The following is a 27,418-nucleotide window of genomic DNA, read 5'->3' as shown; positions in this document are numbered from 1 at the left end:
CCAAGATTAAGAATTGATTGCCCAAAGTCTACAAAGGCTCGGTCATCCAAGATCAATGCCCGGTCACCCCAAGTTTGGTCATCAGAGACCAAGACCAGGGCCTAACTGACAAAAGTATGGTCATCAGAGATCAAGACTTAACCTACAAAGGTTAGGTCAAAAAACGATCCTCCCCCTCACGTGTTATACCTATGTGGTAATTAATTCCCTTACTAAAGGGACGAGCTGAGTGAAGCTCGTAAAATTTATTCCTTTGCTAAAAGGACGGGCTGAATGAATCCCGTAATCAATATCCTCGTACTATAAGGGATAGTAAAGAAATGTCATGTACTAAAAGAACTCGGGTTGAATGAATCCCGCAATCAATATCTCCGTACTATAAGGGATAGTAAATAAATGTCCTGTACTACAAGGACCGGGATGAATGAATTCCATAATTAATATCCCCGTACTATAAGGGATAGTAAATAAAAATTCCTTACTAAAGGGGACGAGCAGAGTAAAGCTCGTAAAATTTAATTCCCTTATTAAAGGAGTGACGACCTGAGTGAAACTCGTTCAATTTATTCCTTTACCAAGGGAAGAGTACCCAAGGGTACCAAAAAGAATACCCAGGGACAGAGTACCCAAGGGTATAAAAAATAGTACCCAGGGACAGAGTACCCAAAGGTACTAAAAATAGTACCCGTGAGGAGATTACCCAAGTGTACTAAAAATAGTACCCGAGGGAAGAGTTCCCAGGGCCAAAAAAAAAAAAAAAAAAATATATATATATATATATATATATATATATATATATATATATATATATATCTATTGTTCACAGGAACAGTTCTGTGAGGTACTGTTCCAGGGCAAGGAAAAAAAAAATAAAATAAAAAATCTACTGTTCACGTGAACAGTACCCCACGAGTAATGTTCCAGGGCAAGGGAAAAAAAAAAAAAAAATCTTCTACTGTTCACATGAACAGTATCCGCTGGAATAGTACCCAGGGCCAAAAAAAAAAAATTTTACTTTCCCAAAGCTAGACGAGCAAGCTTGGGAATGGGGAGCAATTGATAGGGAAAAATAACCTACCTTGACCAGCCGCCAAACCTCTTCGACATATTTCGTTATCAGAGATAAAGATTTCCATCGGATAAGAATGATGACATTTCTTATCTAGGATAATGAATGACGACGTGATTCAACAGGGTGAGGATAACCTTGGCATAATTTGAGAAAGTCAAAGGAGCAAATTATATTTCCGACAAATCTGGCAACAGATGATCTCTCTGATCTCGCACAAGCAAATCTCCTGCGAGACCTATTTGATTACGATCGACAGCCATAAATAGGGCATCAAGCCGTTAAAGAATGTACGAAAAAAAACCCCTAAACAGAATATATATAATTATTATGTGATACGATTACAAGTACTAACTTGATCGTCGGAGAGTCCTCGGCCGGCACCCCAACGGTGCCATTCGAGGTGACGTTCCTTTGTTTTGCAGGTAAACGCCGTCGTTTCGAGTCGTGAGGATTTACGCATCAACAGTATTTATATTGGAGAGCATTAAATCGCAGGTTTAGATTTGGAATTGGAAAAAATTTAATTAAAATTTTGAACTAAAATTTTCTAATCACAAATTAAGGAGTCAATTCGATCTTGCTGGCTTAGATTTTAAATTGGATAATCCAATCACAAATTAAGGAGTCAATTAGATCGGTTATCCTTTCTGCAACAACAAATACACCCATAGCCTTGTGGACATGGAATTTATTGCTCCTCCTGAAAGTTACATTCATCTTGTCTTATAAGCAAATTATATATATTTCTCTAGTTAATTGCATCAAACACGAGCAATTTATTACACAATCTGATCAAGCTAAGCATCACACTGTCCTGCATTCAAAGCACTGAACTATTAAAACCTCATTATCAAATGCAAACTAGTTGTGCACTCAAAATCATACAAAATGCAATACAATTCTCTCTCAATTCTCTAAGTCATTGGTTTCTCCAACAATGCTGAAAAGTACCACTCATTCTTCTCGACTCCACGATCCATCTTCATCCCAGCATTCCACCTGATCTTCTTGAATCCGACCCGATCCAACATCGGAACATAAGTCTCATTCAGCTGTGACCCCAAGCAAAAGAAATGGTCTAGCCAAAACAAACCCCCTGGCCTCAACACCCTGTATATATCATACAATGTGAACTCAAGCATGGTGTCCGGAATCCAATTGCTCAACACATGCATCGAATGCACTATGTCCAGCGTGTTTTCGAAGAAAGGAAGCCTCTGCGACACACTGACATGCATCGAAATCAACCCCCTCGAAGCAATGAAGCTGTTGAAAGGACCATCCAAGTTCATGGAGCTTGTGATGATGGTCACATTCCTTTCCTTCATCCTGGCCGCGAACGTGCCGGTCCCACCTCCTATGTCAAGCCCAATTCGGATTGTTCCCGGAGGTTTCTCGCCAAGAATCCGATCAATCGCGTAATCTAATCCTCCATTATCGAATAGCCACCGGCTTTTTTCCCTACTCTGCAAGTCGAAACAGTCCTTGCAATCGAAGTATCCTGCCACATTTTTTCGGTCTATTAGGCACTTGTAGTCCTTACAAGTGTAGGGATCCCAGATAATGCTTGAGTCAGGTGGGGTGGTCCATAGACTCTCCGGCAATGGATTTGGCTCGACATAACCGGCCGGTGACTTGGGGTGGCATCTCCGGCGAGGGAGAGGCTCACACCCCTTGAGCATGAGTCTTTGCGCGAAGACATCGTCCACAGGACACTCCCCTCCAATGTCATAACTCATGTACTGCTGCAGCTCACTTTGAAGCATCAAGCAGCCTCCTCCGAATGGCGGGTAGACCTCGCCGGATCCCATTCTCGGCGAGTACCCTAGTGGGAGTTTGTGAGGGCCAATGGCAAGCCTCACTTCCTTAGGCAAAGTACTCATCACAGCATTGTCATAGTTGAAGTTTGTTGGGGAAGTTGGTGTGGGGTTGTGGAGGTGTGTAAGCTCATTGAGGAGAGCATCTATGAGGAGGTTGGTGGACTTGAGTTGTTGTTGTAAGTCGGAGATTTGGGAGTGACTGGCGGCGAGTTGGTGGGTGGTGGAGTTGAGCTGGTGGTGCAAGAGGGTGGTGGCGGTGGTGTCCCAAAGAGGGAGGGAGAGGTGTTGGGTGTATTTGGATATTGGTTGTGTGTTTAAAAAGGGGCCAGTGAAAATGTAGATTGTGACGAGGTTGGTTAGTATGACAAGGAGTAGCATTTTGAGCTTGTACTTGGCTGGGGAATGTTGAAGTGGCGGTTTTTTTTTGGGTGAGTAGTTTTCAGCTCCTCCTCCACTTCCCATGTTTCTCTCTGATCGGTTTTTTTTCTCTCTCTAAAACTAGTTTTGGAGAAGACAGAGATTAATGGAGTAGAATGGAAGAAATGGAGGAGTCACTCAGACTTCAACAGTGGAGAGAGAGAGAGAGAGAGACATAGTAATGTTATGTATATAACTATATAAGCATTTTGTTTCATGTTCTATTGGATCTTCGTTCATTGTGACATGCCGGTTTGGGCGTTCGAGATTAGCATTTCCTAGCTATTAATACCTAACATGCAACTATTCTCTTTTATATACATAGACGTACTTATATATATATATATGGTATCTCACATGCATCAATTAATTCTTTTATATATTACTCTCTGTGTATATATATATATATATATGGTATCCGTATCTCGGTTGCGTGGATCATGTGTTTGTATATATTTTTGGTTAGTATATGTGCAACACGTTAAATGGAAGTGCACCACTATTATATACTACAAAAAATAAAAATAGTGTTACAAGGGGAGAAGATCTGGTTTCGATAATCTCGTTTGTGGTTTTGGACAAAAGGCTGAAGTCAATTTCAAGGGCCTTGTTTGTGGGCCTTGCCCTCCTCTGATGCTGTTGTTTGGGCTTCAGGCTTTATCCTAGTCCCTGTATAGTCTCTCTCTCTTTTTTTCTTTTATTTTATTTTTTATTATAGTTTTACAGGGTCCTTGAAGTCCAATGCAAGTAGTCTGCGTTTTTCACATATATGTCTATTTCATCGCGCCTCTCTCCAAGACAATAAACGTTCAAATCAATTTGCCTTTTGTGCTATTTTGAGTTAAAAAGAAATTTTGTTACACTAAACTATTACCACATTACCAACTTTCTTGACTTACAGCACAGGACATGACAAATTTGAGTGTTTCAAGTCGGCATTAGGGTGAAAAATAAACCAAGTTGAGTTTTTTTTTTTTTTTTTTTTTTTTTTTTTGATCTCAGTTTGAATTCATGACAAGTACTTTAATTGGTTTAAAAAATAGGGTCGTACTTTTTTAAAAGATAAAATTGCCAATTCCTAACTCACAGAGCGTAAGTGAAAGTTGAGAGTGGAGTTCACTATAGCAGATGTAGGTCTACTTGGTTTGTAACTCTCAAAATAGTTCTCAATAACTAAAAAAACAAAAAATTGTTCTTAGAGAACAATCTTTTTTAATTCTTTGAAAATGAACGATCTACTTGGTTTGTAAGTCTGAGAACTTGGTTTGTAAGTCTGAGAACGGTTATCAAGAATTCATAGAATATAACACTGTTTTAAGAGAATTATAAAAGACAATTCTATGAAAACAGATTTTTTTTTTATAACTAAGTTTTCAAAAAATAATTTAAAAAAAACTGAATTAAACAAAAAATTTTGTACAGATTTCAATTTTTCAGAAACTGTTCTCAGGGTTATAAACTAAGCAAAGTCCGATATTTTTGTAACTGAGTTTTAAAAAAATAATTTTTAAAAAAATTAAACCAAACAGAATATTTTTGTACAACTTTCAATTTTTTAAAAATAAAAAATTATTTTTATAATTACAAATCGAGCTCGTAGTATTTCTATTTTTTTCATTTAGAGATGGAGAAGCTCCAAATACTATTGATAGGATTGAATACTTTTGAAATTGGTTTTGTTCAACCAATTTATGATACCTTTTTCCAATTATTTGCTTACTTTTTGAGTGAGTTTTCTGAAATTGGTTTTGTTCAACTAATAAATGATGCCTTTTTGTCAACTCATGCTGACTTTTTGTGTTGGAGATAGATGAAATAATGGGAAGTGAGTGGTTTTGCAAGAAACATATCATTTGTGACAGTACTACACGGATTTGTTAGTCAAAGTCTTGAATGTTTTCTTTAATTAGTAACAAAAGCAGTTGGCAATTGGTGGACAACCTTTAAAATGTGGGTTATCAATTAGTTTATGTAATTATTAATTGCAAGTTGACTTTATTTTTGACGTTGAGTTCAGAGTACTCTCCAACAGTCACAGAGCACTTCTCCGTGGGATTTAATATACTAAAATAATTTATATATATATATATATATATATATGCACACATATATTTGATTCTTTTGGGATCAAATATATACATATATATTCGGCTAGCCATCTCTCTCTCTCTCTCTCTCTCACTCACTCACTGCATGTGGTGTTGATGCTTTTGGGATCCCAATTTTTTTTTTCTCTCTCTAGGAATCCCCTTCACTAAATTGGATTATTTAATGACCTAAAACCAATTAATTTAAAAGTTCAATTAAAATTTAATTAAAGTCTTCTGTCCTTCAATTGGTTCATATATATAATCTATTGGGGAACAAAATATCCCTTCATGTTTATTCTTTTCCCCACCCAACCTAGAGCATGCAAGTAGCTCTATTTGGGTCATCCTGGTTCAAGATCCAAAAAAAAATATCATATCAATTAATTATCACAATCAGCCAACTGAGTGTGTGTGTGTGTGTGTGAGAGAGAGAGAGAGAGAGAGAGTAGTAGTAGTAGTAGTAAATGATTATGGTTGATGCTATAGCCCTGACCAAAAAGGAGTATATATATATATTCCTTAGTTTTCCTTTCCACATTTTAAAACAAATTGATAATCATGTAGTATCATCTTTAGTCGGAGAAGCTTGCGCTTGTTTCCTAAGGTTTTCAATGATCATAACCAGTTTGGTGTTGAGCCTATTCACAAAGCACTTGGGCAACCATCCTGCAGGGTCCAACTGAAATGCAACAACTAAACAAAATTAGCCTCCATTGTATCATACAACCCTAAAACTACACACACACACATAAAGAATAATGACTGAAATGCAATAACTAAACAAAATTAGCCTCCATTGTATCATACAACCCTAAAAAACACACACACACGCGCACGCGTATAGAATAATAATTTTTAGACCTAATAGTCTAACCGGAATGACTAGGAGGGATTTCCATCTCTTAGATGCATTGAATAAGGTCAAAATTTTGATCTTATTCGATATATTCAATGTATAAGAGTGCTTTGATTAGCGTTCTAGGTTAGACTGTTAGGTCTGAATAAAGTTGTTTGTATGTAAATGAGCAATTGATTACCTGAACAACATAGGTGACCATACAAGAGTCATCTTCAAGCTTCTCAATGACCCATCCAGACTGCAGCAACAGTCCTCTGATTGCGTTGTTTTGCTTCGGGTGCAATCCTGCTGCTATCTCTTTTGGCAATGAAGCTACTGCTACAACCTGATCAAGACATAATTTGGGTTCAACAGTACAGAAAAAGTGATTAATTTTAGGGTTTTAAGCTCGAAGTACTTACCAAGGTCCCATCATCCATGGTTTCACGTCGCTCATAGACAATGAACTCTCTGTTCCTAAAAAGAGGCTTAGAGCTCTCTCCAAACCTTAGGCTGATGATACTGAGATTGTCTTCAAGGTCTTTTATGTACCTTGCTTCAATCAAATCAGAGTCCCATTGCTGGTCCAACAATATAAAGAAAAACCATCAACAATGTATATATGTCTATGGAGCAACCCTAGGTTTTTTAGTAGAAACTCTGAATTCTACTATCCAAGATGGAAATTTCATATAGTTCTTGAATGAAATAACTCCAATAGCCTTGTGCTGCCTTTCTACGGAACACAAGCACTCAAAACAGTTTTATGTTTGATTCAGTTTTTTGAGAACGATTTTTTTATTTTTTGAGAACTGAATCAGTATAAAACATGTTCGGTTGATTATTTAGAAAAGTATTTTCAGAAATCCCAATCAATAAAAAAAAAAAAATCATGTTTTGAGAGAACTCTCTTTTATAATTATCTGAAATAGTTTTTTTATTTTTGCCCTTCACCCAAATGCCTATAATGGAATTGTTAATCTTGTAGAATGTCAAAAGATGTGCTATTTCGGGTTCTTCCATCCACGGTCAAGACCTCTTTCCCCTGACTTCTCGAAACTGTATTTTCTTTTTGAACAAACCAATCATACCCTAAGGATTTGTTTGGTACTGTTTTTTGACCATATAGTTAACTACGAATCACAAAACATTACAAAAGTTATAGGAAAATAGTCTTTTACAGTTCTCTCAAAACAACATCTCATTTTGAGTTCACGGGAATGTACAGTTTTAAATAAACGAAATTCATGCTAGCCTTGTTAGTTATGTACCTTTGCAGCATCAATGGCAGTGGCCACAGTGATGAATTGTTGGGGAGAGACTGATCTGAGCAGCCAGCGGCTACGAAAGGTGTGAAACGATCCGGACCTGCGCTTAGATATCTCTACTCCATTGTCAAGTGTGAGAACCTTCCAACCATCTTTGTCATTCCCAAACCTGTTGGAGTCTGATGCTGATAACAACTCTTGAATACAATTCTCACTTGCATAGAACACATACCTTCTTAGTGAGTCCTCACTAATGGACCTTTTAAAGAAAGAAAAAAAGAAAAAAAAGAAACCAACAATTAAATTAAATTAAAGCCAATTTTCAAGAATGAAACAGCAACGAATAGAACAGAGTGTGAAGCAAATAGTGAATGTACTATTTTACCAGGATCTACTGCAATGTGATGGACTATTGCTCATCTCAGGTTCATCAACTGCTTCCAAGCCTACCCTTTTTGTAGTATAATTATAAGGATGGTGATCATGTATTTATAAACTAGAGAGAGAGAATGAGTGTGTGTGTGTGTGTGTGAGAGAGAGAGAGAGAGGTGTTAGTCCTAATCATGGAGGTTCCTCTGGCATTGCATGTGGAACAATCACACAATCTAAGACCTTTGCTCTCTCTCTCTCTCCCTCTCTCTCTCACACACACACACACACACAAAAAGAAGCCACAAACACACCATGTGCATCATTTTCCCCACCAATGAGCTTTGCAACTCTTTTTTGAAGGAAAGAATCTTTTCTTTTATCTAGATTAAGAGACAGAGACCAAAAACTAGAACCAAGTTTAATAAAGTCTTTTTCTTTATGTAATAACATATTATTAGTTGAGTTTTGAAAGCACTCTCATGCATGTATTAGCTAAGCTTGCCTGGTAATGGGTGACAAAGAAATTGATCAAACACCTTCATATGGACCCTATCACGTGCCTAGCAAATGCATATTTGCATACCAAACTCCAATTGGACAAAATTGGTCCCAATCTATGGCTCTGGAGTGGTCATTGTCATCGGCAACAGTATAGTACTTTCTCCTATTCTATCCCAATTATCAAACTCGTGAAATAAAAAAAAAAAGTTTGTAGTTTGTATTTCACTTCCAGATTATAATAAAATCAATATTCCCCATTGAGATTTGGATCTATTGTGTTGATTCCAATTCAGTCGCAGGGTATGGACAATGCTGTGCTAAAAGACACAAGACAACATCAATTATTCATAAACCATTCACCAAGAACAAAAAAACATTTTTAGTCATCAATCAGTAGTAAATGGTAAATGAGTTCCATTTTTTCTTTTTGGTTAGGTAAGTACACATATTAAAGTGATTTCACAAATTATTCATTATGGGGCTCGAAACCCGAGTAGGTATAAGGTGAACCGGAAATATCATGTCATTAATATACCTGATCAATGAAAATATAAAAATTAGTTTATAGAAAGTGACATTTTTGAGTAGTTTTTTTCAAATATCGAGATCCATTTCTCTATACGGTGAATTTTCATTGCCAAGCATATTAATGACATGACATTCCAGGCTCATTCAATATCTTTTCTCAAAACCCTCTCATCTCCCTTAGGAATGAGGTTATATTAAACATGAGAAGATAAATTCTTAGACCAAGCTTCTTGTGGGTCTCAAATGACCCATGTCTCAATTCAAGTTTTTTTCTCAACTTTATTTATTTGGGGCATTAACCAATAACCTAATTTGCCAAAAAAAAAAAAAGCCTTTATTTACTCTAGTTGGCAAGCCCCACAAGACCCATGTTTTGGAGTTTTCCTTAACTCGGGTTGGTGGGCCCCACAAAACCCATGTTTCCATTGGAGTTTCCCTCAACTTTATTCCCACGTTATTATTCTAGACTAACGAAAGGAGTAAAATGTAGAGAGACGTGCAAGTACTGCTAAAATGATGTAAGTCAGTGACCTTTCATGGATGTCCTAGGAAGCCTCTGCTCTGAGGCGCTCTTCACTGTGTCCAAATAGCATTTTCACCTGGTGAAAAGTTTGATATGAATAAAAATATGAAGGTATGAACACTGAACAAAGTTCAAAATGCCCAATTATATACACTCTATTTATAAACTATGTGCAATTATAGAGTAATGAAACAAACGCATTTTGGGACAAGCAAGAGCAATAATTGATTAAGAACCCATGTATTTCATGACGTAACTATAGCATGCAATAGAAGCCAGCATGAGCAAAAGAGAAATTGAATTTCTTGGTCTTCCTCATCGTCCATCACCAAATTCCAGATCCTTTGTTACAGCAAATGTATGTGTTGAAAGGATACAAAGGACTTTTGGTCCAACTACTCCCCCTCTATAAAGGTTTAGGTCACCAAATCACCTGCCACACTTGATGCAAAAATTAATTAATCGAACTCAAATCCTAATTTGTGCATGGGAGGGTGGACATCATATTGTAGTAGTGAGTGCGGGGCCAATGATCTCCACCCTCCCTTGCAATAATTGTCCAGTTCACCGAGGGGATCCAAATTCAGATGGTTTGATTCCACTATTTGAGGATTGGAGGTGGGGCATTCGAGGTAGGGACATAATCGTAAGCATTATTAATACAACCCTAAATTCCCATGATAATCCAAACTTCTATTTCTACATCAAGCAATAATCCCTTCAATAGAAGATTCAAAAGGTCATATATATAAGACATGTTTGGAGTATGTTATGATATTATTTTCTGATATTGGTTTTTAAATTTGGACTCATATCATGTTTGGAATGGCTGATATTGGTTTGAAATAGATTATAATATATCAAATTTTTTGACCAAAACTCATATCATCTAATTGATAATATTGTGTGTTTTAATACTATAACAGAGGACATAAAACAAATTTCTGAATTTTTATAAATGAATTTTCGTTATCAAACATTGTTTTAATTTATACCTAAAACACCTTTAAAAAACGACTATTTCGATATTGACCAAAAACATATATAACAGGCCAAACGGCCCATAATATATGCAACCACAAAAGATCACTAATAATGACACCCAAGAAGGAATCTCCAAACCAATATTGTAAATTACATACAAGTGACATTGTGTGAGTTTTGGGGCCCACATAGGGGGGAGAATGATGGGGCTTGACAATAATGGAGTTTCTAAGAAGCCGAAATAGAAAATGGGCTTTGGGGCCCACACAGAGGAATGATGGGGCTTGACAAGAATGGAGTTTCTAAGAAGCCAAAATAGAAAATGGGCCTACACCAAGTCAGGAAAACTGAAATTGCAAAAAAAGAGAAGCTCCCGCCTTTCTCGGGGGGTGGAACCACCATTAATAACAGTCATGAAAGGGAAGTAACATTGGCAAAAAAGACACGGCATTCAGGCCATTTCAAATCACTGAAAGAGAGATAAGAATTGAAGTCATATACATCTGTGCACCACATGGATCATGATAATCGGTCTCTCTTGCTTTCTGAATTGTCCATTACTTTACTTTCAGTGTGATCAATTCCCACTCCTACCCAATTGCCTATATTAAGGTTATACAGTTTTGGATTTCAATATTTTTTTAATTATTTAATAATGTTTGTTTGTAATTGTTTATATTAAGGGTTACAAATGAAGCTGTTTTGGATTCACTCATTTGATTTTTGACTAATATTTGTTCTTAATTGCCTATGTTAAGAGGGTTACGAGTTGTTCATGTACAGTTTTGAATTTAGTCGTTTAATTTTGACTAATATTTGTTCGTAATTGTCTATGTTAAGGAAAAATGAAGCGAGTTGTTCATACACAGTTCTAAATTCGCTGGTAAGTAAATAAATGGTGATCAAGCTATTTTCTTAAGTTCTTTTACTAAACAATTGAGCTCTAATCTATAAGATGAAGTATGTGCGAGCTCAAGAATCTCATCTCTAAGATCAAATCACTGAAAAAATCTATGAAATAAAGCAAATAATTACCTATTTTGATTTAGATGTTAATGGGTAAAAAGGAAAACAGAAAAGAACCCTTCTTTAAAAAGTTAAAGAGATGCCAAATATCAGAAAACAGTTATTCTTTGAAGACTGTTTTTGCAGAACTAAACCAAACAAAAACCAACTAACTTGGATTACTTCCTCTACCCTTTTAGTAAACTTCCACAACCCAACTCCACAATAGCATAGTTGTTTTTTTTTTTTTTTTTTTTTTTTAAAAAAAAAATGAAAGAAAGAAAGAATAAGAAAAAAGAACCTCCACAATAGAAAGCAACCTCTACTTTGGTCCAAACACTTCCACAACTTTTCTCAAATTCAGTGAGATTCCAACACACATGTCCAAAGTCATTTCTCTAGCTGTTCTTATCTCTCCGTTGTTCTTATCTCTCCGTTACAGTAGAGAATCCTAGTATTTTTTTAAAAAGTTTATAATTGACGACATTGCGACAAAAAGACAGAGGAGTGACAATGTCAACAATTATAATATTACTCTTACTCCTTGTACACTTTCACTATAAGTCTTTAATAGTTTTCCCCTTTCTGCAAACTATACTGGGATTGTGAAAATAAACACAATGTAAAGCATTTAAATCTATTACACACATAAAATTCTATGGTTCATGATTTGGATGCCACAATGACTTGCCACCATAATATGGATGCTAGTTGTTGTCCAATTTAAAGGCATGGGCCAAATTATTGAGTTTCTTGTCCAAATTAAAGGCATTTTTTAACAATAATGCAATAGTTGGATGCTGGAACCCATGTGGATTTCACTTTGAAGCCGGATGCGACGATCGGTTTCATCCGTGATGCCTCAGGATGCCTCGCAATTAAATTACCATTGCGTGAGGGTATTATTATATTGTCGGTATTCTCAGGATGCCTCGCAATTAAATCAAACATTAAATCGAAAATGCAACATTATTAAATCGAGGAACCAATATTAATGAAAATGTGATGCATTTTTTATTTAATGGTGTTGTAATGTTATAAGTTGATGTAATATATGACATGTGCGCTAAAAGGTCTCAAAGTAAATATGTTACAGAGTCTCTACATCAATGGTACATGAGTGTTGTATCATGGTGTTTATCACGGATTTAAAGTGTACTAGAATTTAATTTAATTTACCAAATTAGTTGGAGCTTTGGCTGAAATTAAATGAAACATGCAAGCAATTAATTCATTAAAGTTTATACCAAATTAGCTTCATCGTTGGGCCTACACTGGGGAGCTTAGGCAGTTCATTCAAATTAAGTTGGAACAGGTAATTTATTCTTGGGTCAAGATTACTGGGTTTGGGCTTTCCAAAGCCCAGTTGCTTAGCTAAATGGCCTAACAAGTCAATGGGCCGGGTTAAATTGCAATATAGCTTCCATGTCTGCAATAATTTCTAAGAAGGAAAGCTATTTATTTGTAAATCAAGAAATCTTTTTTCTTTCTATCTTTCTTTCTTTCTTTCTTTCTTTTCCTTAACAGAATAACAGACAGGCAGTTATTCATACTGCTGTCATTTTTTCAATATTACAAACTAGGACTTTTCCATAGTTAACAGTTAACAAATCATGTGCCTCGTGACTAATTAATTGTATTAATTACTGAAAAAGCCCTTCTTTGACAACATTTTTTACTATTTTTTAAACTTAATTTTTACATTAACTAAATTTTGTTCACTTTTTTTTTTTTTACTATTTAAATACCAAAAATGCCTTTCTTTTAACTAAATTTGTTTAATAAAGGCCATAATAGTCATTTGACATTAATTAATTTTTTAAATTATTTTTTACTTTAATTGTAGGAAGGCATTTTAGTTTTTTTATTATTCCATTAACAGTCGAATGAGAGAAGGTCCTTATTCATCCCTAAAATAAACATGAGAAATTTTTAGAACTTATAGAGATCGAATGTTATATGAACTATATTTTTATATCAAAGTAAAGAGGTTCACGAATTACTTGTGTGGTTGCGCGCCTGCTCATTGCTCAATTAGTATGATATACACAATTCCTAGTCTTGACTTCACGCTCAAAGAGCAATTAATTGTAGAGCTCAGATGGTCCATAAATGGTATGGTCAACATGTCGAATTTTTCGAATGAATGTGCATTTTCTTTATTTGCCAGGAAAAAAAAAAAAATGTTAATTCTATATACATATGGCAGCAAATGTTGAAAATCAGGGTGGCTTGACCCCCTCTTCTTTACCTTAAAGACGGGAGAGATTATATCATTGGATGAAAAGCCCATTCCTAGGCTTTTCATAAGTTCAACTCTAATATTTCATTTGACATATGATATCTTGTTTGGAGTGAAGTTGACAATTGGTATTAGTTCAGATGATATAAATTTTCTAAAGTAGTTGAGCGTTTAGAAAGTAGAGACATAATATATAATGAGTACGTTAATTTGTTTGAACTTTTAAAAGAAAAAAAAATTCACAGTTGGTTTCCTATGGTCATCTCCAATTTTATTTTATTTGACCTTCAATTGAATTATTCTCATTTGTTTTGATTCATATATATAAACCTTTAGAAGTTTATAACTGATATGATTCAATTTATAGAATTTATATGTCCTTTAATTCTTTTTTCTTTTTGGTAATAAAATTTATATTCCCTCCATCTTATATTAGATGTCAAAGTATTTAAGGGGATATGTAATTAATGCATTGTTCCCTTTTAAAATTACTAATTTATCCTTTTTAGTCTAGATAGGTATAATTATCAAGTTTGAACTTTTATAAAAATATAAAAGATAATGATAGAAAGATAAAACTTACTCCCTTCGTCTCAATATAATTGTACACTTTGTAAATAAGTCACAATTTACAAAGTGTACAATTATATTGGGGGAGAGTAGTATTTATTTTAACTTTTCAAAGAAGAAAATTAACTTGGGAGTTGGGACAATTAAAAATAAAAGAACTATAATAGACTACTAAAGAAGATAATTAGTAAAGCACTTAGTGGAAAACCACCCTTTTCAGATTAGCACCCTTGACTAATCATGGTTCTATGTCAACTCAATGAATAATGCACTCTCACGTGAAACTCAATAATTATTCAATAATTGAGAATGGACCCTTGCGACCCCTAGCCCTTCATTGATTCAATAGTCAATTGAAGATGGACTCTTTCACACACACACATATACATATAATGAATTTAGTGTCAAACGACTCAAAACTCCGCGAGAAATTAATTTATAAGCAAAAAAACGTGAGTTAACATTAATATAAATATGACACATTTATTTATATATCAAACTATTCAAATTCCGAGAGAAATTAATTTATAAGTAAAAAATGAGCTATAATTAACCTAAATATGACACATACAGACGAGATATTCAAATCGTACTCTCGTGATCGACATTACTCTAGAATGAAAAGAGTGAATTTAATTGGTTGGCTGCAAGATTGTGGGTGACAGAACAGTGATAGATCACTGAGGTCTCTCACTCCACAAGATAACAAGATTAGCTGGACAGGACAAACTTGTATCACCGTGTTCTCTTTGATCTGATAAAATTTGAGTTGAGATTCGTACACAAAAATACAACCCGCTCTCTCTCTCTCTCTCTCTCTAAAACTCAAAACACACACTCTCTCTCTCTACCTAAAACTCATCATGTCCACAAATGATCCAAGATGGTTGATGTCCCAAATGGTCCAGGGCCACGAGGTTCTTGTGGGATTACTACACCTCAACCAACTTTCGGGGCTTGTCTGCAGTGTCTCAACTTGCAAAGGCCTAAAGGAGACACCATTTCTTTTAATTGGGCACAAATTTATGTACTCATCAATCCTTTTCCTACACTTGGACACCTCTAGTAGATGACCAGGTGTGACTCACATGTAATTATCAATCTGTCCAAGCACACTACAGCATTTAGCCTATGTTAGTTGGGTGTGTGTGTAAATGTACATCTATACCCCTCGAAAACCTGTGGTTTTAAATGTGTCATGCTTGGTTCATCCATCTGTATCATTCTTGTAAATGATTACAAACAAAAAATATATATGGGGCCTCATGTTAGAATGTTATTGAATGAGAAGTGATTGAAATGGGACTGAATAGGGGACAAAACACATATAAAAAGGGGGGAAATGGCTTGATGCTATAGTGGATTCTTGAATAAGAAATTAATTAGATGGAATATTATGGTGGTGGTTCAAATGGAGGTGAGGTCTGCAATGAAGATAAGTGATGGAGTCAGATAAATCTATTTCTTTGATATTACTTTGGACAATATACATTTAGACATTTGTTTTTTCATCCAAACATAATAGTTTTCAATGGCTTCGTTTTTCTTTTCTGAACTCGAATCAAATACAATAATTTTCGTATATTAACAAAAAATACATTTACATAATAAAAACAAATTTTACTATATCTCTTTTGAAGTTTAGTAGATTTGCAAAATTTATTCTCTTTAATTTTTAGCTTCTTTATCGAATTAGGTCGTTAATTAATCCCTATCCATAGACATTTTCATACTCAAGATTCAATGCAAGATGATTCAACGTCGACAATTTGAAGTTTACTTCAATCAACAAATGGTTCTGCAACAGTTAATCAATGTTGAGAATGAATACTCCTCGTGATTTGTTAAATTAATTATACTCTGAGCCAGATAGAACCTTTCCAGCTGGGCTCCCCACGATTTCTCATCACACTCATCACACTCATCACTAGAAGACCCCCTACTTGATTTACCAATGTTACGAGCTTTGATGCCGAATGGTATGTTGCTCAATTTGTCTTCAAAGTTTTAAGGTTCATCACTTCTTTCGTCTTTCAAATCTTTCATCATATGGTTTTCATGTCGCCTACTACTTCCTTTAAATACCATGAAAAGGGTTGAGAAAAATCAATCTGAGAGCGTAATGCCAACTCTGATACCACATTCATCATAAATATTAAGTGTTGGCAATAAAAATGATTTTGTCACAAATAACAATCAAAGATCCTATATTTATTGACGAAAATTGCTATGATTTTTCTAGTCTCAAATAAGTATTTGCTACCAAATTTACCCCTTTTCTGACAAATTTCTTCGTCACAGAAAATATTTTTTTTTATAGTTACCAAAAAGAGGAGGATAAACAAGAGTTATGCTCTATACTTCCATCAAAATATAGATTATATATAATTCAAATACTTAAAGTTACACCCCATCTTTCATCCCCAAATTCATATACTACACCTCATATTCTTCCACACATTAAACTCAAAGCACAAAAAATGACAAGACAATATCAAATTAAACAATGCTTACAGACTATTAGACAACTATAAATATGGGTAGATGTATGACAATGATAACCCTTGCTCAGGAGGTTTAGCGTGAGGGATGGGGGATTTGGCATATGGAGACATTCTCTATCAGAATTCAGTGTGGGAGAAGAACTCTTTAACATTCTATCTCATCCGAACATGTAATATAACATCCTTGTTGTGTCGAACTATCATGCCTACCCGTACATCCACCATTAACATCTCCCCTAAATGGTGAGCGGACTTAGTAATGATTCTGACACTCAAGAATTGAGCCAATTCTGACACTATTTGTAACGAGTCACACAATTACCATTAGATCCAAAAATTTAAACAATTAGGTGGAATTACCTAAGCCCAAAACCTTCCCATATAAATACGACGTGTGGGACAAGAACCTATCTTGACATCCACAAAAGCTTGAGCAGGACTACCTTGCTTGGATAAACAACTCTTGGATACACAGTAACACGTCAAACTTTGTTATATATATATATATATATATATATATATATATAAGTAATTAGAAGCACTGTAATAACTTAGAAGAAAGATTGATTGAATTACTTACTACCTGTGTATAAGAATGAATAAGTTGTATTAAATATATTTCATGATTTTTATATATTTATGTGAGATGAGAAAAAAAAAAAAAAAAGGTCATTAAAATTAGTCTAATTAAAAACACAGGTTAAATGTCTCCTTTGGGAGGCATTCACTGCTTGGTGGACAAATACCCTCCAAGGACTTGGTACAACAATGGAGTAATGTGTGCTTTTACCTACATGTGAATAAAAAAAAAAAATAGAAACCATGACGATTGCAAATAAGATTAGAACATGCATTCAGAATATATTTTTATTGTTCACTTTCTATAGAAATTCTTTTTTAGGGTGAATAAAAAAATTAAAAAGGAAATTCTGGATGAAGCAGTTCATCAATCATCAATCAATCACAAGAAATACAGACTTACATATTTAAGATTTAAAAAAAAAAAAAAAAAAAGAGGCATGGTCAACGTCCGTGACGAAGCTACACAAAAAAGGGCTAGGAGCCTACAAGTTTCTACTAAAGGAAAGAATTTTCATGAAGAATGTATTTAATTAGATTGATCTGGATATATGAGTAGGAGCCCCAATGGGCGGTTCATGATGTGGGTCCATTGAAAATGATATTCATACTATTTTAGAATTCCTATTATATATTTTATATATATATATAAAATTTAAAGTCAATATGGAGTAGGGAAGTAGTTGCCAATAATAATTTAAGTGGGTGAAAAATATTGCGCCTACTCTTCATCTGGGCCCAGTTTGATTAGTGGGAACGAAAGATAAAAGTTAAGGAAGGTAATAGAGGAAAATGCTGATATAATTTTTTTTATAAAAAATATTGAGATATAAACTGGACACGGTAAATAGATTTTATTATAAATAATTTTGTTTTTGTTTTTATAAAAGACAAAATTAAAATAGCATATAAACACAATTGGACAACAGCTTAAAACTATAAAAAAATTGAAATATTTTACCACAACAGCTTAACGCTATAAAAAAATTGAAATATTTTTGTTACTAACAAGTTGACCGCTAACTTAAAATATATTTTTTCAATGACAAATTACCCTTCAAATAGATAAAGTTACATTTTTACCCCTTTCTACATATTATTCATTAATATTTGACATTAGTATTGTTCACATCACGGGAAAAGATATAACTTTATCCACTTGAAGGGTAATTTTGGTATTACAATAGAGTAAAGATATAACTTTATTCATTTGAAGGGTAGTTTTGGTATTAAAAAAATATTTTAATGGAGTTAACGGTTAACTAACTGACGGTTACTTATTTTAAGGATGGGTTGGAAATTATTAATTTAGTTAACTTAGGGTTTAAATTTGTTAAAGTGACCTATTTGCAGCAGATTAGAACTTTAAGGATATTTTTTGCACGGGAGGGGAGGGGCAACCTCTAATAGTATCATTTTACAAAATTATTTATTTTTATATATTTTATAAAATAGTTTAGTAAGTGTAATTTAGTCAACTTATAGTTCAAATTTATGAATTTCTTCAATTGCATCCTTAAAATGGTGGGCTTATTGAGCATAACTCTACTAAAAAAAAAAAAAATTAAATAAATAAATAAAATTCAAAGAATGTAAACGATTCTATTTCAGCGAAGACTAAAATAATTTGATGGTGGTTATTAGTATTTAATGAAAGCTAATAATTTGAAAATAAATGGAAAAAATAAGACTAAAAAGATTAAAATTTGGAAGAGATATTGTAGGCAATAAAAACAAAAGTGGAAGGCAGCTCTAGTTGTTGTCAAGGATCATGATAACGAGCTCTCATTTGCCTATTGCAGTCTCTAGTACACCGTGCTGATAGTAGACTCCAAGTCTCCAACCCATCCTTAGCCTGTATGAATGAAATAATTTGCAAATTGCAACTTTCTTCTCTCTCACACACTCGCACAATAGTGTGTGCATAATTATGTGTTTTTAATTACAAAATCTGTAATAGTGATGGATTAGATGAGTCATTAGCATATCTTCTCATAAATTTCAATTGGGATATACATATTACATAGTAGGTTTGTTTATGTTGTTAATTAACAAAGGAAAAAGAAAAAATTCAAGACGGACATATATATATATATATATATATATATATATATATATATATATGAGGCTGTCATTTTGTCAAATTAATTGGCAAGCTTGATTGTTAAATAATACAATTAAATTAAATTTTGAATAAACACCTATCCTCCAAATAAATACTCCAAGAAACAAAAAAAATAAGAAGTTATATTCTTTAGAAACCACAAAAAAAAAAAAAAAAAAAAAAAATGAAATGACTTGGTTATCTGGATGTGTACACCTGTAAGAAAATGACCATACAAGTGTTTTATTTTTTTATTTATATTATTATTATTTTTTAAAATGAGAAAGTTAAAGAACTTTAGTAAAAAGTGCTGGTACATGCACCTGCAGAAAATGACAAAAGTAAAATGGATTTTACTTGAGACAAATTAAAGAACTTCAACAAAAAAACCAATTGAACCACAGCCTTTGATTGATATACCCTCACTCAAGACAAAGAGCTTTAATATATCTCATCATCAGTCAAATAAGAATAATTTGAGCAAGTATTCATTAAATTGAATTTGGAACTCCATAATTTGGTATAAAAAATGATGAGGTACTACAATGGTAAGAAAAATTCATAAAAATAAAAAATAAAAAAATTTATGGCAGCATTAATAAAATTCCAAACACACCGCTAGATGGCCATGGCCACCCTGTCCTGTTTGAGAAGTCATTTTCTCATCTATAACACCTTAATGCAACCTCTTCCATGTAGGGCCTGAAAACTATGTAGATCTTTCTATTAACTCCACCCACCCCCCTTCTCTCTCTCCTCTCTCTCTCTCTCTCCTCTTCTTCTTCCTTCTCCCCACCCATTATAGACAATGGAAGACTAAGAATACATATAAGACAAGTTTTAGGTGGTACAACATTCTAACAATCTCTCATCTTCCATATGCCCACACTTTGCGCCAATCTCCAAATTGTCCACTTAAAATCTTGTATAAAGAGGCTAAGCTAATAGGAGAGTTCATTATTAGATGACCCTTTTGATGAATATTATTAATACAAGTGTTCATCATTAGTTTCATGGCAATTGCAGCAACCATGAGCCAAGATGATCATGGCAGCATGGATGATGATCAGCATGGCCACCAAGCTGTCATGCCCGGCTTTCGATTCTACCCTACCGAGGAAGAACTCATTGAGTTCTACCTTCGCCGTAGGGTAGAGGGCAAGCGTTTTAATGTTGAGCTCATCACTTACCTTGATCTCTATCGCTATGACCCTTGGGAGCTTCCTGGTATGCATACATATATATATGTATATATCACTATGACACTTGCCCCTTCACCTTAATATTGCGTTTGGAAGCACAGAATTAGTAACTTGGAATTGGAATCCGAAAAAATTTAGTTCAAACTTTGGTGCTCTTAAAAGTAGCTTAGTTTTATTTTTTTTCCTTTCCATATGAAAGACTTAATTTTTGGCTGATGATAGTGTACTCATTCATACACTTGTACATGTATATGTATATATAGATAAGGTACTGATTGGCTAATTATAGAGTTACCTTTGCCGTAAGGTAGAGGGCAAGCATTTCAACGCTGAACTCATTACTTACTGTGAGTTGTCTCCCCTTGGGAGCTTCCCGGTATGCATACATATATATATATATATATATATATATATGTAAACATATATATGAACATTTGCCGTCTCTTTGAGAGTATACCCTTTTGCTAGTTTACCTTGATGATGGAGCGTACTGAACCAGCGTCTTGGAAATGAAATCTGAGAAACCTAAACATAGCTTAATTTGTTTCTTCTCTTTTCTTTCAATATGATCATGATTCCCCTACCCCAATAGGGAAGGTCCTTTTTCCGGTTTGGTCCGGTTGTGGGCGAGGAGGGATTCGAACCCCCAGTGGTTCGTAGCCACATGCTCCAATCCTCTGAGCTAAAGGACTGAGTTAATTTTTGGATAATTAAAGGGTACCCATATTCATATATTTGTACATGTATATATAGATAATTAAGGACGTACTGTTGATTGATTTTTAGCTCATGAATTTAGTATTTTTCTTGTTGGGTTGATGATTTCAGCATTGGCAACAATTGGAGAGAAGGAATGGTTCTTCTATGTGCCTAGAGACCGCAAGTATCGAAACGGGGATCGACCCAACCGTGTGACAACTTCCGGGTACTGGAAGGCTACAGGAGCTGACAGAATGATCCGAGCTGAGAACCTTAAGTCGATTGGGCTGAAGAAGACCTTAGTTTTTTACTTTGGGAAAGCTCCAAAAGGAATCAGAACTAGTTGGATCATGAATGAATATCGTCTGCCACACCATGAGTTTGAAAGGTTACAAAAGGTATATATATATATATATATATGCTCCTTTTAGAAATGAAAAATTAGACACCACTAATCCTTGTTTTTGAAGGATGAAATGAAAAAAAGAGACATATTTGGTTTCAATTTATGCATATTGTCTTTTTTTTTTCCAGGTAAGAACATTTTATGCATATTGTCCCTTATAAGTAAAATCCAAAAAGAAAATTGCATTGAATAGTGAGTAACAATTTATTTTCCAATTCAATTTTTATTTTATTGGGTACTCTAATTGATCCTCAATGGATCATCACAGGAATTGAGAGCAACTTGCATGAACTATAGATTCAGTGAACCGAAGACCCCTTTGCTTTAAATAATTCTTGTCACAAAAATTAATGTTTCAGTCATTAGTCCCTTATTCTATATGAAATTGTTTCAATATTCAATGTTATATATATATATATATATATTCTCTTTAATTGGTTCATATATATGTACATTGTTCTCAGCCAGAGATTTCACTGTGTCGTGTGTACAAGAGACCTGGAGTGAAAGACCACCCCTCAATCCCTCCTTCTCTTCCATCCCGGGCATCCTCATCGAGTGGCATCCATTCGGATAAAAAGCTTTCCACTGAGGGATTCCAAGCTTTTGGAGAGCAATCAGAGCAAGTTGAGACCGAAAAAACAAGTGAAACAAGTGGAAGTAGCAGCACTGAAGTTGGGACAGCTCTCGGACTTTCCAAGCACAACTCTTGCATTACATTAGACCCCACGACCGCAACAGTGCTTGCACCGGCATTGGCAACGGAAGAGGATAGGTTGTTGCTCCACCAGTCAAGAATACAAACGTGCTCTTTGTCCCGCGATTGCACCACCATAGTTACAGGCTCCTCTTTGGTTTCGCCAAATGCAAATGATCATCATCATGGTCTCCATGGACTAGTGAACTATCAACAGGCTTCAATGTTGAATCATCAGCAACAATATCATAATCACCATAACCATCTCTTCCAATTCTCTACTTTGCAGCCTCTACCGGGCTCACTTCAAGCTGTCTTCGCTGACAGAATGTGGGGATGGAACTCAATCAGTGAGGAAAACAAGGAGTACACCAGCCCTTTTAAGTAATCAATGAACTGAACATACATACATATATATATATATATTGATAAAATTTCAAATATGATCATCTGTTATTTGTAATCAAATCATTAGCTGGCATGGCTCTTAGCTTTCATGAATATATGAGGTATTGATCAATAATTTATATGCTGCTTTTCTTAGGGCTTTGGTTTTAACAGTACCAAATAAGACCTTGTAGTAACTGGTTGTTTGTAAAAATCCAGTGTTTGCTTAGTTTCATCATGATCACTACTGAAAAATGCTCGATCTTGAGCCTAACAAACAAGTACTGTACTACTAAAATGGTGTTTTGTAAGTGACATTGCTTGATTTCATCTTGATCAGAATTCAATATTTATGGTCTTGAGCATATACAAACAGGTTTACTAAAATGGTGTTTGAATTGTAAGCCAGGTCATTAATCTAGAGGGTATGATCGATATATCTCTCCAACTTAGAGGAGAGGTTGAGAATTCGAACCTCGTTAGGGCAAATATTGTTGATGTGTGCCTGTTTGCTTTAACTTTCGGGAAGAAAAAAAATGGTGTTTGTGAGTGACACCTCTCTCTTTCATTAATTCATCACTGTTAGGCATGAGAAAATGCCATATTATTGATACTTACAAAGTCACCTTCGTGACTGTTGTACATGTAGAAAGTGTTGTACCAGTCCCGCCACAAGGAAACAGAAAGAAGATACAATAAGATTCCCACTTAACTTATTTTGTTGATGCAACCTTGTCCTACTTGCATTGCACCTCACTGCAGACCAAAGAAAAATCATGCAAATTTTATTAATTTCAACTCCACTGAAGAAGACAAGGCTTGTAGACTGATTGATTTTCAATCCGGTGAGATTAGATCGAAAAGATGTCCATATATAGCATTCTTGATGACTGTCACTGAGCTCAAGTCACCATAATGAAGAGAACATTAAAAGATCACCAACAAATGTGATGTGAGTTATGAACACTTTCTTACACCTCCAATGAGATTTGAACGATGTAAGCTTTGAGATAATGGCTAAGAGAATATATATCCATTGCAATTACAAAAAGGAAGGGAGACAAAGGGTCCCCCTTGCCTTAAACCTTTAGCTCCTTGAAAATTTTCATAAAACTCCCACACTACATGATAAAAGAATTAAGGAGAGGTAATACAAGATCTGATCCAATTGATATATTGAAGCAAGAGAAGAGCTTCAAGAATGAAATTCTAGTTCATTAAGGTTAGAAGGGTTGAGAACTTCAGAAAAAAGTGCAATATAGGAATAATTAATTTCTCACAATAGTTTGCAATAATGAAAAAAAAAATCCCTAATTGCTTTGATTACATCTCTACCTACTATATCCCACACTACATGGTGAAAAAAAGAATGCATTGAACCCATCAGGATCTAATTTAGCTTTTTTATGATGTCCTATAGTCTCTCTCTCTCTCTCTCTCTCTCTCTCTCTCTCTTTATATATATATATATATATATATATATATATATTATGTGTGCATGTGTGTGTGTGGACACTATATAACATGTGAATGTAGATGGAAAGGAGCTGAGGATGTTGAGGACATTGACAGGGGATGGGCCTTATATATTGAATCCTAGTTTTTAAGCTTGCAACGCGAGATTGATGTTTTTTTTCCCACTCTTTATTTATTTTGATATATATGTAGGTCAAGTACAGAAAACACCTTTCAAGTATGTTTACAATGTATATTACATCCCTCATGTACAAAAAACACTTGTAAAGTTTTAATTTGGTGCAAATAGGTCACTCTTACCAATTTGAACCCTAATTAACATGACTAAATTACCCTTACTGAACCATTTTATATAAAAATAAATAATTTTATAAAATGACCGAAAAGAACACTATTGGAAGACATCTCTCACGTGCAAAAAAACACTCCTAAAGTTTCAATTTGGGGCATATAGGTCCCTTACAAATTTAAATCCTAAATTGACTAAATTACCCTTGCTGAACTATTTTATAAAATATATAAAAATAAATAATTTTGTGAAATGACCGAAAAGGATACTATTGGAGGACGCTGGCAATGGACAAGTAAAGATAAAAATAGAAAATAAAAAACGAAAATAAAATGCAAACTAAAAAAAAAAAAACAAATCTGCTCCAAACTCCAAAAATCAGTGCACACTAATATTGGGGTTTTTTTTTCCCTTTATTTTATTTTTATTTTTTCTTGTTTAACAGTGTTGGTATGAAAAGAAAAAAGAAAAAGTAAACAACAGTAAACTAAAATCTCAAAACGGGTATTACAACACTAATATATAACACCCTTATACTATGAGATTAGTAGTATATATACTTCCTTGTGCATTTTCTGAAGAGTAAAAGGACAAAACGGGTATTCCAACACTAATTTATGTCAGATTTTTTATTAGAGGGTATTTTTGCATAATGTAAAAAGATTAGGGGTGTTTTTTGCACACTTTTTCAAACAGGATAAAAATGTTACGCGGAGTATACTTTAGAGGTATTTTCTACACTTCTCTCATATATATATTTATAAATATATATTTTAATGAAAAATGATATTTACACCGATTTGTTAGACATATTTCTTTTAATTGATCCATCTATACAACAAATAAAGAAATTTTGTCTCCACTTATATTGTGCATAAATACATCTATGCAGCAAATAAAGAAATGTGGTCTCCACTTATATTGTGCATAAATAATCAACAAGAATATGAAGCATCACTTTTCTATTTTCATAGGACCACAAGGTAATTTCATTGAAAAGGAGCTTTAAAAGGGAATTCACCCTACACGAAGAGATTTATCTAACGCATTATTGCTCTACAGATTATTAAATGCAGGGGCTAAGGCATTGATCAATTAGAGTACGTAAACTAGCTATTTTTTTTTTTTTTGTATCTGCTGTTTTCCTAGTCTCTCGGAGTTTTAGAGTACCTTTAGTTGCTTATGATATTTTACCTTACAAAAATAAAAATGATAAATTTTAACATCTCAATTTGATTTGGTATTATTTAGTAGTTAAATCTCAATTGAATATCATGTTTTTTTTTTTTTATAATTCAAATTTCTTTTGTTTACAAAAATAAAATAAAACAAAGAATGTAGCTACATTCTTTGTTTGAATGATTCAGACCAACTGGGCCTTTTGGGTCTTGTATCATTTATTTTTGTTGGGTTGGATTAAAGGGTTGAGAAGGAATTAAAGAATGGGACATTCCGTGCAGACCCAAGAAATTGACCCATTCTTACTATAAAAAAGAAAAAAATGCACAGAAAGGAAGTAGGGACCCCTGTTTTTTTGGTTGAAGGTTTTTCAACTTAATCATCTTTTCTCGTTGTACCCTCTCCTGCCCGCCACCATTTAAAAGTTTTCATCCCGTCCTCTACCGAAACCACTTAAACGGCTACCTTCCCATCCATCAACTTTTTTATTTTACGGGCGTCTGCCTGCCCCGTTCACTCTCAAATTATTATTTATTTATTTTTTTTAATATTTTTTTCTCAAAAACAATTATATAATTATTAAAAAAAAAACATAAAATGGTCAATCAATAATTTAACGTAAAAATTCAACATTACAAACATTTTATAATGACAAAATGATAATTTAGTGAATGAATATGACTTAAAGTTTTTGGTGCTAACTATATATACTAATAAAAATAAGGGCAATTTAGTAATCTATAAACCTAAACGGGAGGAGTGACCTCCCCTCGCCCCCGCCCCCACACCCGCACCCGCATAAATTTTTACTTCTAAACCTATTCCTGCTTAAAAAACTTAAACGATTCTCCAAAATTGGTATAAACGGAGTGGGGTGGAGCGAGTACCAGCCCTAGCGTGGCAAATTGCCATATCTAGTTATAAAAATATGTAAACTCATCGTAAAAGGATATATTTGAAAAAATCATTCTCAACTATTATAATTAAAAAAAACTAGTTAGATTCTTAAAAAGACATTTTTTATTTTATTTTTGTGGGATAAAGTAATAAAAATGGAGAATGACGAGCTTTACTTTTCCAAAAATGCGTGGATGAAGAAATTTACATCATTTTGTGTCAAGCATCGGAAAACATGTAGCCTTTTCTGGTATTAGCTTATGATCGATCTTATTTACTAATCTATACCATCTATACTTGTATTATTCAAACAATTCATTGGGTCTATGATAGTGAGAAGTGCATTTTCAACTTAGATTAGGACACGTGGCATAGAATAAATAGCAATAAGAGATGATGACCAGGGTCGAACTAATTGTCTGAGATGATCTCACAATCCGTCTAAATTATGAAGGAATTATAAAGGGGTGATAAAATTCAACACAATTTGTTAACACTACTTGAACATGACACTACATGAGTGAATCCATATTGATCTTAATCATGTTTGTATTATAATAATGTCAATTTGTTTTACTTATTTAATTAAGGGCATCATATTCATATTATGAAGGTTAATCTGTTTAATCCAATTAGATCCGTTTAATTGATCATATCAGATAAATCTGATTCATTGTAATTAGTTTTTACTCAATTATTATGAAAATTTCTATTATTTCAATATAAATTCAATACCATATTGTATTTGGTCTTCTATTCTTTTTTTTTT

General features: G+C 34.0%; 3 protein-coding genes across 3 annotated transcripts; 1 reads left to right on the top strand and 2 right to left on the bottom strand.

Annotated features, from left to right (window-relative positions):
- Positions 1-1,986: 1,986 nt before the first annotated feature.
- On the bottom strand, positions 1,987-3,383 carry LOC132286316 (probable methyltransferase At1g29790). Its single transcript, XM_059788638.1, has one exon. It carries the CDS (start codon positions 3,352-3,354, stop codon positions 1,987-1,989), a length of 1,368 nt encoding a protein of 455 aa, XP_059644621.1. The 5' UTR covers positions 3,355-3,383.
- A 2,471-nt stretch (positions 3,384-5,854) lies between these two features.
- LOC132294480 (uncharacterized) lies at positions 5,855-8,069 on the bottom strand. Its single transcript, XM_059792355.1, has 5 exons — positions 7,891-8,069; positions 7,509-7,764; positions 6,660-6,818; positions 6,437-6,583; positions 5,855-6,078 (listed from the first exon to the last, which is right to left on the bottom strand). Exons 1-5 carry the CDS (start codon positions 7,923-7,925, stop codon positions 5,956-5,958), a joined length of 720 nt encoding a protein of 239 aa, XP_059648338.1. The 5' UTR covers positions 7,926-8,069; the 3' UTR covers positions 5,855-5,955.
- Positions 8,070-20,162: 12,093 nt separating this feature from the next.
- Positions 20,163-23,043, top strand: LOC132294479 (NAC domain-containing protein 35-like). The gene is made up of 3 exons (XM_059792353.1): positions 20,163-20,644; positions 21,448-21,716; positions 22,189-23,043. The coding sequence occupies exons 1-3, from the start codon at positions 20,431-20,433 to the stop codon at positions 22,807-22,809; spliced, it is 1,104 nt and encodes a 367-aa protein (XP_059648336.1). The 5' UTR covers positions 20,163-20,430; the 3' UTR covers positions 22,810-23,043.
- Positions 23,044-27,418: the final 4,375 nt, after the last annotated feature.

Source organism: Cornus florida, unplaced genomic scaffold (assembly GCF_030987335.1).
Source record: "Cornus florida cultivar Cherokee Brave unplaced genomic scaffold, ASM3098733v1 CherokeeBrave_3.0.0_Hap2_Chr02, whole genome shotgun sequence".
Classification (NCBI taxonomy): Eukaryota; Viridiplantae; Streptophyta; class Magnoliopsida; order Cornales; family Cornaceae; genus Cornus; species Cornus florida.
This window is presented reverse-complemented; position numbering and strand designations above follow the sequence as displayed.

Bases quoted from the DNA above. Each gene is read 5' to 3' on its own strand.
- LOC132294479 (XM_059792353.1), top strand. From the start codon at position 20,431: ATGGCAATTGCAGCAACCATGAGCCAAGATGATCATGGCAGCATGGAT. The intron at 20,645-21,447 runs GTATGCATACAT...TGATGATTTCAG, and splicing joins TGACCCTTGGGAGCTTCCTG to CATTGGCAACAATTGGAGAG. The intron at 21,717-22,188 runs GTATATATATAT...CATTGTTCTCAG, and splicing joins AGTTTGAAAGGTTACAAAAG to CCAGAGATTTCACTGTGTCG.
- LOC132294480 (XM_059792355.1), bottom strand. From the start codon at position 7,925: ATGAGCAATAGTCCATCACATTGCAGTAGATCCTG. The intron at 6,584-6,659 runs GTAAGTACTTCG...TGTCTTGATCAG, and splicing joins CCATGGATGATGGGACCTTG to GTTGTAGCAGTAGCTTCATT. The intron at 6,079-6,436 runs GTAATCAATTGC...GTTGCATTTCAG, and splicing joins TGGTCACCTATGTTGTTCAG to TTGGACCCTGCAGGATGGTT.
- LOC132286316 (XM_059788638.1), bottom strand. From the start codon at position 3,354: ATGGGAAGTGGAGGAGGAGCTGAAAACTACTCACCCAAAAAAAAACCG.